The sequence below is a fragment of the Herpailurus yagouaroundi genome, unplaced genomic scaffold, assembly GCF_014898765.1.
Source record: "Herpailurus yagouaroundi ecotype Mexico unplaced genomic scaffold, PumYag 192, whole genome shotgun sequence".
NCBI lineage: Eukaryota > Metazoa > Chordata > Mammalia > Carnivora > Felidae > Herpailurus > Herpailurus yagouaroundi.
In genome coordinates this window covers 18,640,796-18,655,862 of record NW_024412423.1, presented here as the reverse complement: position 1 = coordinate 18,655,862, position 15,067 = coordinate 18,640,796, and the positions used below count along the sequence as shown (strand labels likewise).

Sequence of the window (15,067 nt, the reverse complement as noted above, 5' to 3'; positions counted from 1 at the left end):
ATATACACACACACACACACACACACACCTATTTATTTTAAAAGTTTGTTTTCGAGAGAGAGGGAGACCTAGAATCCCAAGCAGGCTCCAACCTGTCAGCACAGATCCTGATGCGGGGCTCTAACCCACAAACCGTGAGATCATGACCTGAGCCGAAGTTGGGACACTTAACCGACTCAGCCACCCAGGTGCCCCTGAAATATTCTTCCTATTCTTCTCATTGATTTTTCTATTTTAGGACCAACATTACTTGGCAAGATGCACCCAAACCTACCTGACCTATGCACAAGTGCAGTGGAGAGTTTCTAACTGGATGTACTGGTCAGTGTATACACATTCTTTGTCCTCAGTCAGGGTTTCTCACTGGTGGCACTCTGACATCTGGGGGCTGGATAGATGTTCGGTAGTGCCCCTCCCTGAAGATGTGACAATGTCTCCAGACAATGCCAAGTTTTTCCTGGGAAGCAAACTTGCTGTAGTGTTGGAAATATTCTAGAACTGCTTAATGTGATAGCTCACCGCTTCCTTACTGTGTGGCTACAAATTTAAATTCGCTTTTAAAAAGCGATGGGTTGTCTTTTCAGTTGTGATTACTGTCATGCAAAAACAGGAATGCTAAAAAGGGGCTCTAAGAGAAATGAAAAACCAAACCAGGCTGGAAAGAAAACATTTATTGAATCAAAATCAATACTTTCTTTTTAATATCTACAAGCCAACACTGAATGAACACAATGTACAAAAAAAGTATGCTTATATTATAAAAATATGTCAATTTTATCTTCTGGGAGCTGAGCAGAAGTCATTTTAAACAAAATCAAGGCAAACTTGCTCTCTATAATGAAACTGCTATAATTTAATAACAAAAGTAAAAGCTAATATATAAAGTATCTCCAAAGGCCCACTTGAAAGGCGATAATGCTGCACTGGAAATGCCAAACCCCATCACCACAGTTAACGTTCCCCGTCTGTGCTTACTGGCACCACTTCATGCCTCCACCAGCGGAAAGCAGCTCTTGTATAGAACGCAGATCACTCTTAGAATCCATGGCATCAGTTAACCCTTGTTTCAGCAAACCACTATCAGTCAATCCTGTTTATTTAGACTCAAATGAGGCATGTTGCCCAAAATTTACAATTCCACTTAGGATGTGGGGAAGCTGCACCCTTCACACTCTTACATTTAACCCTCCCTAGAAAATCTGTGTCCAAGGTTAGTATGTTAAAACTGTACTTGTCTCCTTGAATTTATTGGCACCTTCCTTGGCATATGTTCTTACACACAGTGTGGCTACTGCAGGTCAGTTACACGCCGAGGAGCATAGTAATGCTCCTGGAGTATTTGGTCCACAGAGAAGATGTTAATTAGAAAAAGAGTAACATCAAATCATGAATTCAGCAAAAAGGAGCATGGCTCCCTGTACTGTGATTCCAGGAGTTATAAGACAAGTATAAAAGTTATACGAATTTTAAAAGTCAAAATAGACTAAAGAGCATCAGTACTGACAAGGCCAAGGTAAGCAAATTCCAGAATGCAGTATCCATAGAGTAAATTAAACTAACTGCCTATTTTTACTACTAAGCATAGATGTTTTTCTTCACAGATTCTCTCTCCGTGTGGGGTTGACGCCTAAGAAGACTCAAAAGTGCAGAAACACAAGCACCGAGTTACCTAGCACCCCCACTGCACTGGGTAACTTAAATTCAAAAGCACTGGTGGAGAAATGCTTGCCTGTTTTGCCTATATAAACCCATTATTTGTCCAGTTACCTAATTTCTTGGCTCTCTACATTTTCAATTAAGCCCCACCTGCTGCATAAAATGCTAACCCTACAAAGTGTAGTCAGAACTGAATTAGACATTGGATTTAAACATTTTAATAAGACTACAAAACCACTAACTGTCTTAACACTACACCCTCATAGGGAAGGAAAAGTACTTACAGAATTATCTGAAATATACATAATTTGTGAAGAACAAACATTTTGGAGCCTGAGCAAAGGTTTCTCACCAATGTCCTAAAGAATCACCAGCCAGACTGTTTTCACGAGCAACGATTCAGTCAAGTCACTAAATTGCTCTTGGTAACTTCCACTACCCTGAAAGAAGTCTGAATATGGAAAGGCCAAGGACTCTAGAGTGTGAAGTTAGGAGTACCGGCCAGGACTTGAACAAACTGTTAGTGGAAACAACTGGATCCCATAAAACTAAAATAAAAACAAGTAAAAACAGAATGAGTACACAATGAGACTGGATGAGGGCATCACCCCAACACGCTGATACACAACCATACCTGTTTACAATCCCAGGTCCTTGCTCTCAAAATAAATATATTGAACATTTACAACCAAATGAATGCCTTATGAATGCCAGATTTTAACTTTAAAAGAAGCTACAGTTAGGCCTCTTTGTGTGAAACTGACGAGACTTGGTGCCACAGCTAACCTTTCTCTAATAGCAGCAGTTACCCTCAGCCCACAGCAGCAAAGAAATACTCCTTTCTGGCATCCCATGGGCTCCCATATGAAGCAACTTCATAAAGCATGCAGATATCTATTCTGCTCAAGTTTCAAATGAATAAAAATGATCATTGTGCTTGTGGATGTCATACCTTCCAAAATATACATAAATGGTAACAAATAATAGCAGGTCCTACCTTACCAACAAACTCATAAGGCAGAGGGTTGGAGATGGAAGAGAAATGTTTCAAATGGCAAAAAAAAAAAAAAAAAGCAAAACAGTGCTAGCATTCACAAAAAAGATCATGCTAAGATCAGATCCATATTGGTAAAAATTAAGCCACAATCCAAAGTCTGTGAGTCCAAAGGCATGCATGCCAGCTGAAGGAAATGCAGGGTTCATCTGACAACAGCTTCTTCAGAGCAGAACAAGAACATCTCACTGGAGAAATCACAACAGGGTGAACAAGATGCCATCACACTTCTTTTTGTATTTGAAAAGGAATCACAACAACAAAATTAAAGAAGAGTGAAAAGAGAAAACACAGAAATTCACAATGACCTATAAAACCAAAAGAAAAATCCAAATTATTTTTACACTTTAAGGATTCATCCTTTACAAATTAAACTAGACAACTCTTTCAAAGTTTATCATGAAAAATATATTAATAACGCTGTGTAAAATATAAAGGTACTTCATGATATATGGCATTCCCCACAGTATCAATACTCAAATCAGTAATTTCACTTTTGTTTAAGGGACACAATCTGTCAAAGCCTCCTTCCCAACTGGATGTCTTAAAGCATTTGAGAAGAGCAACCTAAAACTGATACTCAAAGTGCCTACAACAATCACTAGAAACACTCAACAGAGTAACAGATGTTTGCCCTTTTTCAGTAATTCACTTAACTCCAAGCCCTCACAAGCTATGCTGTTGGCGTATGGGAGCTGGGTACTCACTGGAGAAGGGACGCGGGGCTATCCAGCCTTCGTGTCCACAAGCTGCATCTGTGCACTGGCGGCCATGCCACCCCCATAGCCCCCCTTGGACTGCATCTGGTTCTGGATGGAGCTAACCTAGAACAAGACAGAAACAGAACCAAGTCAGCAACTAGGGACGACGCAGCAGATGCTGGTCTCAACATTCCAGCTGAGCAGTTGTGGAAAGCATACTTTTTATAGAAAAAAATTCCATTTTTATAGACTTAAATTTTTATTTTAATATTTTTATTTTTGAGAGAGATCGCGAGCAGGGGAGGGACAGAGAGAGAGGAAGACACAGAATCTGAAGCAGGCTCCATGCTCTGAGCTGTCAGCACAGAGCCCAATGCTAGGCTTGAACTCAAAACCAGTGAGATCATGACCTGAGTCAAAGTTGGACGCTCAACCAACTGAGCCACCCAGGCGCCCCTAGACTTAAATTTGTCTGATTGCCCTGAGGCAAGTTGAGGAGGCTAGAAAACCACTTGCTGGGCCGCCTCTTTCTCTCCCCATTTACCAGTGACAAAATCCCTGTTCTGTAATTCACAATGTACTTGGTAACACTTCGAAAACAGTCTAAAGTATACAGATCAACTCAACTTAAAGTATACAGACACCTCACGTATGGAACCACATCCATTGGAGACAAAAATAATTATGAATGAAATTGGACCAAAGATCAATTTTTAAAGTTCTATGTGATAGAATTTACATACTTGATAGTGTTAAAGTTAGGCATCCAAAGACTTGGATGGTAGTCCAAATGTATTCATTAATATGGTTAACTCTGGGTGAAGTATTTATTCTCTCTAAAGGTAAGTCTTCCTATCTGTAAAAGAGTCAACATGATAATCTGTCCTAACCACCCAAAAGGGCTATTTTCTGATGTATGAGATACATAAATGGTGCGGTATTTTCTCTCTTACTGGGCTAAAACAAAGGTGCATAAACTTACTGGCAAGTTGTGAAGTACCCTAAGTGTATCATCCATTATTCCAATCTTACTTCATACCCCACTGGAAGCAGTGAATGAGAGAATCAGGCTAGAATGCTAGAAAAAGGAGAGGTAAGAAAGTTTCAGAGGTGTTGACCTAACTGTGAAGAGTCAGAGAGCCCTGGCAATCAGCTCAGCCAGCCAGTTGACACTTCCATGGTTCCCCAGGGAGGGGACACGACAGACAACATCCATTATTAATCTACTTATCAAATACTTAGTAAGCACTTAATAAAAAACATGACTTGTGTGGTGTTTTCACTGGTGATGCTGAGTCAGTAGGTTTAAAGAAAATAGTAAAGACTTGCCTATTTTCTGAGCAAGGCAGTTTTAAATATATTCTAACAGAAAAGCAAAATATAAAACGCATAAGTTATTTAGAATCCAAAAGGGTTTAAGTAAGAAAATGTAACTGGTTCTCAAATGGGTAATTTTTACCCATCTACTGAAAATTTTACTCACGTTGAACATGTTCTTCTAGTGGTATCACATGTTGTATCTGTTTTCACATTATTTAAAATGACTACTTTATTAAAAAAAAAACAAAAACCTGAAATCTATAGGCCAATTTATTTTCAATAAACCTCCCCAGTCTGAGAAGGCCACAGTACAGTCCATATGCTACAGTTAAAATTCATTTTCTGCTCCTTTTTTGTGGTACAAAGTTGATTTTACCTACCAAATAATTTCCCACCTAACATGTTACTTTTTCTAGATATTTTAGGGCCTATTTAGAAAAAAAAAAAAATACGATCTTTGTATTTTTACATAGTGGATTCATAATGTCATGCTAATTCTAACCAAGAAAAGAAACTGGTTTTCCTCCAAAACTCAATTGTTCAATTTCAAACCACAGGATTTAGGTTTTCTAAGGTATTATTTTGACTGTGTCTGTATTTTAACACAGTAAGTCTACATTATTAAAACAGTCATGGACTCCTTTTCTAGCAAAAATTTAGTATAAAAGATTATCTTGGGAAGAACAGTTTATTTAGGAGAAAACAAATTCCAAGTCATCTGACCATTCAATAATCCCGTATTGCACAGCTGTTTCATGTGCATCAAGCCATGTACCTAACACATGCTGCTCAGTCTAGGACAAACTAACAAGGCAAACTATTTCTTTGGATAAACAACATTTATGCTTTTGTCTCACTTATACTATTACTGCACGTAAGAGCAAAATTCTCTCACCATATCAGCCTCAGACAAGTTTTATCTATCAATGAGACTTTCAGGAAACTCAGCAATGGCATGACAGAACTGACTAAAAAACCAAGCCCATGCCCAATAGGAGTCAGAAGCTGTTTGTCACTGTACAAACAAAAAACTAATGTCGGCAGTAAGTACAAAAAGCCTTTGGGAGACATATTTGGTTCTAATGAACTATGACACTTTTTAAAAAATCCCATCCCTTAGCAGAGAAAGCTGCCTGGAGACAGCCAAGGGCCTGTCTTGACCCAGGTCCTTCAGGTGAAGCAGAAGTAGACACCCCTTCAAGAGTCCTTCCTGAAGTTCTACCTAAATCAACGGCAACAATAGTCACCAACATCAATGATAGGCTCCTTGTAGAGACAAAATGATGAATAGGAATCTTAAAGGAAATTGTGAAATGTACATAAACAAGATTTAAAAAGTTAAATACCATGAACTAAAAATTTAATTCATTTTAAATTAAAATGAATTTTAAAAACCTGAACTGGGGAAGACATTTATTAAGAAATTAAAATTTGGGGCGCCTGGGTGGCTCAGTCAGTTAAGCATCTGACTTCAGCGAGTCTGAGCCCAGCCATCAGGCTCTGTGCTGACCGTGTGGAGCCTGCATTGGATCCTCTGTTGCCCTCTCTCTCTAACTCTCCCCTGCTTGCATTGTGTCTCTAAAAAATAATAAACATTAAAAAAAAAATTTCATCAAAATTTGAAGCCATTCAATCTATTTATATGTATTAAAATAACCCTCTAAAGAAAAATCCTAGGTTCCCATTTGGTTATTATTTCATGCTGATCCAGGAAACAAAGCTACTGAATTTGTATTTTGATAGCAACCTGACACCTCTAACAACTCCACAAAAGCAGTTGAGCAAAACAAAGTACTTTTCCTACAGATTTAAAACAAACAAGCTGTTTCCTTTCCAGGAAGCTACAAATGTTATTCCTTTGCTTACCTAGTAACTGATGTGACAAACTTGTTTGCTGTATCCAGGATAACCATCTACCTATTTTAAAAGTCTCTGCTCTCTTGTAAAGTCTTTTGTTAATTCTGCCAAGTAAGCAGACAACGGGCAATTCTCTACCTATAAAAGTCTTACTAATTTTCTGGTTCTAAACACTTCAGAGACCATTTAGGTATATTAGTTTACTTTAGATTTGGGGCAAAGAGGCTCCTGATACTTAGTGGCTTATTATATCAGGGCAATAATGAGCCAGAGCCCTGACAAACCCTCATTTGGTGCTGCTTCTATTCTAGTGCACTGTTTTCCCTCTTGGATGAAAATTAAGGAATATACAAGTTCAAGTGAATAAATCTAAAGTCTATTCTGAAATACACTGAAATCTCTATAAATAAGAGCAATTATGCACAAATTTTAATCCTCTGCTTAGTATCCAAGTTATTTACATTTCAGTGATGAATAAACCACATTCTAGTATCAAGTAAAGGCTAATATTTTATAAGGTAAAAGTGATAAACAGGTCTGCAAAAGGCAACTAAGTAAATTTAAGAGAACAGAAAGATTAATGTTACTAAAAGGCTGGTGTTCAAGTCCTTTAAAGTATTGTTTCAGGAGAAAGGCAGAAGCAAATGCATAGTTTGGCAAGTTAGGGAAGAGATTAAATTTTCACTACTTATTTTCTTCTCTATATACTCAGGTTATGTATTTATATTCAGTGCCTACACATTCAATGAGCATTGTATCACCATTAAGAATGTATGTACCTTTCATACAGATGACACAGGTCTATGCCCCAAGACCCCATCTGTATCTTCCATCAAAACACTTACGGAATTCATTCCACTGAACAGGTCTCCTGATCCTACATGAGCTGTGTGCACAAAATTTGTTGGTTCTCCAATCATACTTCGGTCAATCCGCCGGCGCCTTTTCTACAATATAGGGAATAATGTATTGAGAGATGATTTTATTAGCAACAAACTTACTCTGATCGATTTATATACTACAGATGATTTTAATAACATAATAAAATTTGCCCAAGACACCAGGATCCCGAAATCTTGGACTACCACAATTACCTCATATGATGAAATCCCAAGAGAGATACATGCGCACGTGTGCACACACACGCGACCCGTAAAGCAAAACAACATATTATTATTCAGAATTTAAAATAGATTTTTTGGCATAGCTTTAGCCACTGGCTTGTTTGCATAATAACCATTTAGGTTTCATTGTTTAAAAAAAATAAGACAAATGTAAAATTATCATCAGTCGCCACTATTGTTAGCAAAGAATACAGTGTGATTTGAGTACAACACTCTGATTTTTAACATCACTTTCTAGCTTTCATGGTTAACTGATGTTATTTTGATGGTTATTATTACTTAGATTACACCCAAAAACTCTTCCACACTGAAATAAATCAGCTGCTCCGTCTGGAGGAGATCTGGTCCTAGCCTGTTCACTCTTTTCAGGTCTGCACTGACTGGGAATGAAAGCCCATCCAAACTCATACTAGGCTGGGCCTTAGTAAGTCCTAATTTCTGACAACCACCTCTGACAGAGGTACAGAATCCTATTTCCCAGTAACTTGTGCTACCAGCTACAATCCTTCCCTCACCAATACGCCCATTCACCCACTGAGAGGTATTTCCAGGGTAACTGTTTTACTGATCGTGAGATCATGAGAATCATGAGATCGTTCCAGACACCAAGGTTATCTTAAATCAGTCCCAAATTTTCCATGAACCCCTTATATAACTGGGATCTAATATATTCTAGAAATTGGAGTGTATCTACATCTACTGAAAGGTTGCTAGAATCCTGATAAATCCTAAAAACAAGACAGACTCAAGCAACAGCCCCTCATGATTAAAAATTTATTTTCTACAAAGCCACACAAATGGAGGGTTCATGCATTAATTTTAGGAGCCACCAAAGATTGTTTTTACTGTCCTCTAGTTTTTACTGCTACTGTTTAGAATCCCAAAAGAAGCTTGAGCTTTTCCCTGGAAATACTTATGTTCATCCTCACAGTTCAACAGTGACACTGGACTACCTCCAAGTTCATTGGTTTTTTCCATCCAGGGTTCTATATGGCAGGTGGTGGTCCTTGTCTATCTGAACATAAGTTTTACTGTCTCTTGGGAAAGTTTTCTTCTATTATGTTTTTTAATAATGCACCTTGTGTTCCTTTTTGTAATGTCTGTAGTTCCTGTTATGTGCACAGTGGATTGTGTGTATTTTCATCCATTATTTTTATTTCTCTTTATAGTTTTACTGTACTGGAAAGTAACTTTACTCGATTCTCTTTGGGAATCCACTAATTTTTTCCTATAGGCCAAGATAGTAAGTAAGCCATTCAGTCTGTCATAGCTTCAATTCCACTCTGGTCCTTTTGGCATAAAAGCAGCTACAGACGATGCATAAACATATTAAGTGGAGCTGTGTTCCAGTGAGCATTTATTTAAACAAACAAGTACCAGGCCCAATTTGGACCATAAGCAGTAGTTGGATGATCCCAGTTCTAGACCATTTTTTTAGTAGATATTATTTCTCATTTATGGTTATCTTTTCAGAAGCTTTGTTATGAGAGGACATCACTGCAGTATTTTCTGAGACTTTGTATTATAGGTTTTCATTTTTCCCTCTCAAAATGCTTGACTGTATGGATTACAGTCTGTAAAACTCGGAGCAAAACATTCTCATTCGTGTACTTGAAGCCCCATTTAGTTACTTCAAGTCCTTTTTTGAAGGGTTGATAAATTCAATCAATCATTCTTTTGGGGCCCTGCTTCCTAGGATTACAGAAAATTTTCATGTTATCAGAAAACCAAGGGAAGGTATCACATTCTTCAATTTTCTGTCAGCACAAAGGCAGAGATTTCCTGCTTTTTATTATATGTTCCTACTTCAGGTGTCCTAAAGGAGCCTCAGACTGCCGACCCCTCCATCAGACTTGACACCCACAGCATCTTTTCATCGGGGAGCCGTGTATCAGCAATGCACCATCCTTCCCACTCTGTTTTCCATCTTTTCCCCAGACTCCTAGTTTATCTATTTCTATCATCCCATTTAACGTACTTCCCTTCACACTATTCTCATCTGGGATAACATACCATAAACGAGCCTTAGGAAGTGATGCTATCTTCTCTTTTCTAGGATTCATGTAGGGAAAGAAGAAGCTAATGATAGTCTTGCAGCTTTTTTCATCTTGGCTACCCTGTTACATTCCAGTGAATTTGTGTGAGAAAGTTGTTTGTCCAGGCACAACCAAATAATTTATGTCTGCCAGCAGAAGACAAGAATTTTCTCAGTACCCAGGCAAGACAAATTGTTGGGGCTTCTTCCCCAGTAAACCCCTTGACTTATAGAAAAGACTTCTAGCTTCCTGGCACCCTCCACAAAGCAGGAAAGGGTGGATGGCTCCAGGTGAAGAAAAAGGATAGCAGTTAAGTTCCATGGGATAATGGCATTTGCAGACCTGCAGACTTTTCCTCCTAAGGGCTTGTGCAACCAGCTTGCAGGTGCAACAGCTCATGACAGCAGAGGGTGCCACTCAGCTCAGCCAGAGGGCCCTCTTAGGCAGACAAGTGACAGGCATATTTCAGAAAGAAAGATCTACTTCAGGCCACTGGCAGTCTTGACCACCCTTGCCCTGTGAACACACAGGAGCAACTTCTCAAGCTCGATCTTCATCATTGCCCCTGGAAGCTGTGTTTGTCTTAGCACAAGGCTACACTTGGCCCATAACTTCACATGAAGTGATTCATTCTAACAAACGGATTACTGCAGGAAGATGTTGGAAGAAGAGTCAGCACTCAGGCCATCACCCAACCCTTTCCAGAAAGGTCTCCTGAAAGGAATTAACAAATGGATCAGCTTGTGAATCAAATTCTAAGACTAAAACATTCTGAATTTTGAGGGAGGATGTTCAACAGAGACTATTCTCTTAATGAAATGCAAAGAACAAATAACTAATTTGTAAATCTGAGAACAGTGAGTACTGAGTTCAGAGTCTGGCTTTCCCTTACATACTGGAATGTTTCTTCATGCAGTGTAATCCGATACTGATTTAAGGTACAGACGTTGAAGCTTTCAGTCCTTCCTTCCCTGATGACATGACAGGTTGGTTTTAAAAGCCACTTTGTGATATCTGCAGCTGGCAGGGAGGCTGGAGGGGCCAAAGGAGAAGTTATTGCAGTAATGTTGGTGGAAAGAGAGGACTTGGATTTAGCTGACAGCAGGTGAAGGGGAAAGAACTGGCTGGATTTAAAAGGTATTTAGGGGGCAAGATCAACAGCATTTGGTTGCTAACTGGATTTGAGAAGGGAGAGCCAGAAGTTAAGAATATCTGAGAACAATGTGCACAATTCACAGGGTCAGAGAATACTGGAAGAGGGCCAGACTTTAGGAAGAACATGAAAGAGTTTAACACACACTGAATTTGAGTTATCTGTGAGACTTGCAAGTGAAGTTACCAAGAGGGCAAGTTGGATACACGGATATAGGATTCTGAAAGAGGCTAAACTAGAGATAAGAAATTAAGTCTCACCACTCAGTACAATAAATTTTTTTAAAATTTACTTTTGAGACAGCCATCAGGGAAGGAGCAGAGAGGGAGACACAGAATCCGAAGGAGGCTCCAGGCTCTGAGCTGTCAGCACAGAGCCCGACATGGGGCTCGAACCCACAAACCATGAGATCATGACCTGAGCCAAAGTTGGACGCTTACCTGACTGAGCCACCAAGGCACCCCTCACCAGCAGAATAAAGGTGTACAAGTTAAGGGGACTTCTGAGGAAGACAAGTGCACAGAGGAATCCTAAAGTTGGACAGAGAAAAAAAAATCCCTCAAAGGACACTACAAAGAAAATGCCTGAAAAGGAGGAGGAAAATCAGGTGCGTCCTCTTCTAGGTGTCATGGAGTGATGAGGCAACCAGTGGAAAGCTGGGGAGAGGTCAGGTCAAGGCTGGAATATATCTGCATATTCAGATTCAGCAACATGCAGTGAGCACCTTCGTGAGGGCTAAGAATGGAAGACCACTGAGGGGGCAGAAAAGTGTGCAGGAGTCAGGAAACAGAGCGGTCAGACACAAACAACTGGACAAGCCTAGGACAGGGACAAGAGGGCAGGCTGCAGCCGAAGGAAAAAATCCGTTTTTCCATTTAAGATGAGAAAGACTGGATTTATGCTTAATTTCTGATAAGATGCAGTAAAAGAGACTGGAAGTAGAGAAAAATAATGATCAAGGTGGTAGGTTCCAGAGAAGGAAGGAAGGATAGATGCACACACAGACTGCAATGTTCTTTGGATCTGTGTTCTAACATTATCAATAAATCGAAAACCTAGATTCCAAATATAATTTATTTCAAAATACAAAAATGTATTATTTTTTAGTCACTGTGGACATTTAAGGAGTAGGACACCTCTGTGGTAAGACAGAGACAAGATTTAACTCATGGGTAAACAAGGGGAACTCCACAGTTGGGCCTCTGCAAAGAAAAACAGGAAATGGTGCACTCACTCTTATACGTATTAACTGCTGTCAGTAGCAGAGTCATCGTTTTTCCTGGAAACGTACTCTATTCTTTATAGGGAACTCTATTAAGAGTGTCAACCTTTTGAATAATTGTTGCTATCCTTGAAATACTGTTATTCTGCATAAGGTCAAGGAAGGAGACAAGGAATAATGTCTCTTCACATTTACTGAATGTTACTGATGCCTCCTTAAAGCAGTTTAATCTTAGACACACATATTGAAAATTTTTTCGAAGATTTTTAACCTCTACACCCAATGTGGGGCTCGATCTCAATGACCTGGTCATCAAGAGTCACGTGCTCTACTGACAGAGACAGCCAGGTGCCACATACTGAAATAGTGTGGGATGAACTTGCTTTAAGTTTTCCAGCTGAGGCGAGAGGGTCACAGGTGACACAGGATGGGGCCCCCATCCACAGCTAGTGAAGCTGGGTGCTACATACCTGGGAGAGGCGGTTCTCTTCCCTGTTTCTGTGTACATGTGGTAATTTTCCTCAACAGTTTTTTTAAAGTAAGTTTTTTTTTGTTTTGTTTTGTTTTTAATTTTTTTTTCAACATATATTTATTTTTGGGACAGAGAGAGACAGAGCATGAACGGGGGAGGGGCAGAGAGAGAGGGAGACACAGAATCAGAAACAGGCTCCAGGCTCTGAGCCATCAGCCCAGAGCCTGACGCGGGGCTCGAACTCACGGACCACGAGATCGTGACCTGGCTGAAGTCGGACGCTTAACCGACTGCGCCACCCAGGCGCCCCTAAAGTAAGTGAATTTTCTCCTACCTTTACAACTTAACACAAAAACCTAAGTCTTGTTTACTAGTAAAAACTATGTGACACGAGAATGAATAAACAATTCCTTTTCTGATTTCCACCAGAACTTTTGTCCTCCTCCTGATACTTTACTCTTTTTTTTTAAGTTTATTATTTTTGACAGAGAGACAAGAGAGAGAGCGCGCGTGCGCGCACATGAGTGGGGGAGGGGCAGAGAGAGGGAGACACAGAATCTGAAGCAGGCTCCAGGCTTGGAGCTGTCAGCCCAGAACCTGACTCAGAACTTGAACCCACGAACCGCGAGATCATGACTTGAGCCAAGGTTGGATGCTCAACGGACTGAGCCACCCAGGCACCCCATGATACTTTACAATTCTAAAATCATACCCTACCTACTTCCTGACTTCCTCCCCAAAACTACCGGCAGAGATTTTAGGGCCTTGAAAACTACACTGCAGAGCTCCCATGTGACATTGGAGCTGGCTACATCGTCACCTTAGGGTGTGTGTGCTATTCGCATCCATCATTCATGCACTCCCATCACATGTTCCTTCTCTGAAAATAAAATTATAGCTGAAAACGAAAAATGGCTTACACAGTAAGGCCCAGGGGCAAGGTGTTCAGTGTACTCAGGGCTTCCACAAAATTCCTCTACACTTTTCTCAGCTGTGCCCTCCTGTCAGCTTCATTGTCAGGCTGGTAGCCAACAGAGCTGCAGCAAGTCTAAGGCCTTCTGTCCGGGTTTACTGACATACAGAAGAATAGCGCTTTATTAAAAACAAGACAAATTCCCCCCTGAGGTTTCCAGAAAACTTCCTCTGGCATCTGAATCCTCTGCCCTGTCCTGAACCAACCCCTCTCATCCACAGAATGCCTTCCTTGAGCCAAACTCAAACCCAATCGCTGCAGAGGGACAGCAGTTCCCTATGAGCAGCACAGACCTAATCAGGAATCACCAGGAGCAGGGGGGGTCTGCCACTCAAACGATGGCTCCTATACGACAGACGAAGGGGAGAATGGATGCTGTGGCTGTAACGATAATATCCCGTTAGGAAACTGTTAGTGAAATTACTAGTCAGATATTTATTTCAAAAACCTAGAACGTACAAAGTAGAGAAAGGATTACTCTGAGATTCTTCTTCCAACAGATCCCTCTTCTCTGGTTCCTCACTCATCCACTACCTTACATCTCTGTGGTTTTTTTTTTTTTTGATCTTGTGTAAGCTGGCACCCTTGGTGTCTTTTCTTCCCTCTCACTCATCTTTACCTTATCAAGTCTATGCCGATAACTAGTGAGTCTATTTTCTACTTTCTGGGCTTGAGACTATACATTCAACTGCTTACTGATGAGGCCAGAGGACACTCAAGCTTCTGCACTTAACGCACAACTTTCTTTGCATAGCCCATTCCTCCTCTTCGGTCCATGTTTGGTCAACAACATTTCTGCCAGTATTTCCAGCCAGGTTTGAGGGCGGTCCCTCACCACTCCTTCTCCCTCATATGATCACATCCAATTAGCAAACTATCCTGGGGAGTCTGCCGCTTTCCTCCCTCCATCCCCACATTACTGCCACGACCTTATTTCGGGCCCTTGAGCCTCTCACCTACGTCAATGCAGGAGTCAGGAGTCCCTCACTTATCTGGTTCCAGTTTTACAGTGTTCTTTCCCCTTCCAATACGCCTTACCCTGAATCTAGGTGTACCTTTCCAAAGTACAAAACTGATCGTGTTACTCATTTCAAATCCCTCAAAGGCTTCCCAAGTTTTCAGGATAAATAAAAAACTCCACAGGCTATGGAAATCCTATTTCTCTCTCTATCCTCATCTTCAACTACATTCTTCCATGCATTCTAAGCTTTCATCTGCTATTTCAAGTTCCCTAAGTATACTATGCTCTTCCACAACTCTGCATGGAAGAATCTTTCCTCCTGTTCCTTCAGTTCACTAACTCAGGCCTGACTCCTTTACTCCCCGGGGCTACTCCCACTCAGGACTCCCTGACTGCCTTGTATTCACCTACTAAAGCAAAATTTACATCTCGCACCAAATTTAAACTGTCCCCTGGATAGGAGATGTGCTCCTATATAGGCAGGCATATAAAATGTGAATCCACAAGGGCCAGGGCTATATATAACACACAGCAATTT

At 40.4% G+C, this 15,067-nt stretch overlaps 1 protein-coding gene and 2 long non-coding RNA genes across 4 annotated transcripts in view; 2 read left to right on the top strand and 1 right to left on the bottom strand.

Annotated features, from left to right (window-relative positions):
* The window catches only part of LOC121010666 (uncharacterized), a 15,489-nt gene extending 14,126 nt beyond the window's left edge, over positions 1 to 1,363 (top strand). The window contains exon 2 of the long non-coding RNA XR_005781319.1: positions 239 to 1,363. This is a non-coding gene — a long non-coding RNA (uncharacterized LOC121010666). The remainder of the gene's footprint in view (positions 1 to 238) is intronic.
* Positions 657 to 15,067, bottom strand: part of CDC42SE2 (CDC42 small effector 2) — a 195,241-nt gene continuing 180,830 nt past the window's right edge. For both annotated transcript variants that reach the window (XM_040444389.1, XM_040444390.1), the window contains exons 4-6: positions 7,434 to 7,535; positions 3,418 to 3,534; positions 657 to 3,018 (exon numbers count right to left, since the gene is read on the bottom strand). In XM_040444389.1, the coding sequence (XP_040300323.1) occupies positions 3,436 to 3,534; positions 7,434 to 7,535 (201 nt within the window). In that variant the 3' untranslated portion in view covers positions 657 to 3,018; positions 3,418 to 3,435. The remainder of the gene's footprint in view (positions 3,019 to 3,417; positions 3,535 to 7,433; positions 7,536 to 15,067) is intronic.
* LOC121010665 (uncharacterized) lies at positions 11,278 to 13,026 on the top strand. The gene is made up of 2 exons (XR_005781318.1): positions 11,278 to 12,680; positions 12,911 to 13,026. It is a non-coding gene; the product is annotated as an uncharacterized LOC121010665 (long non-coding RNA).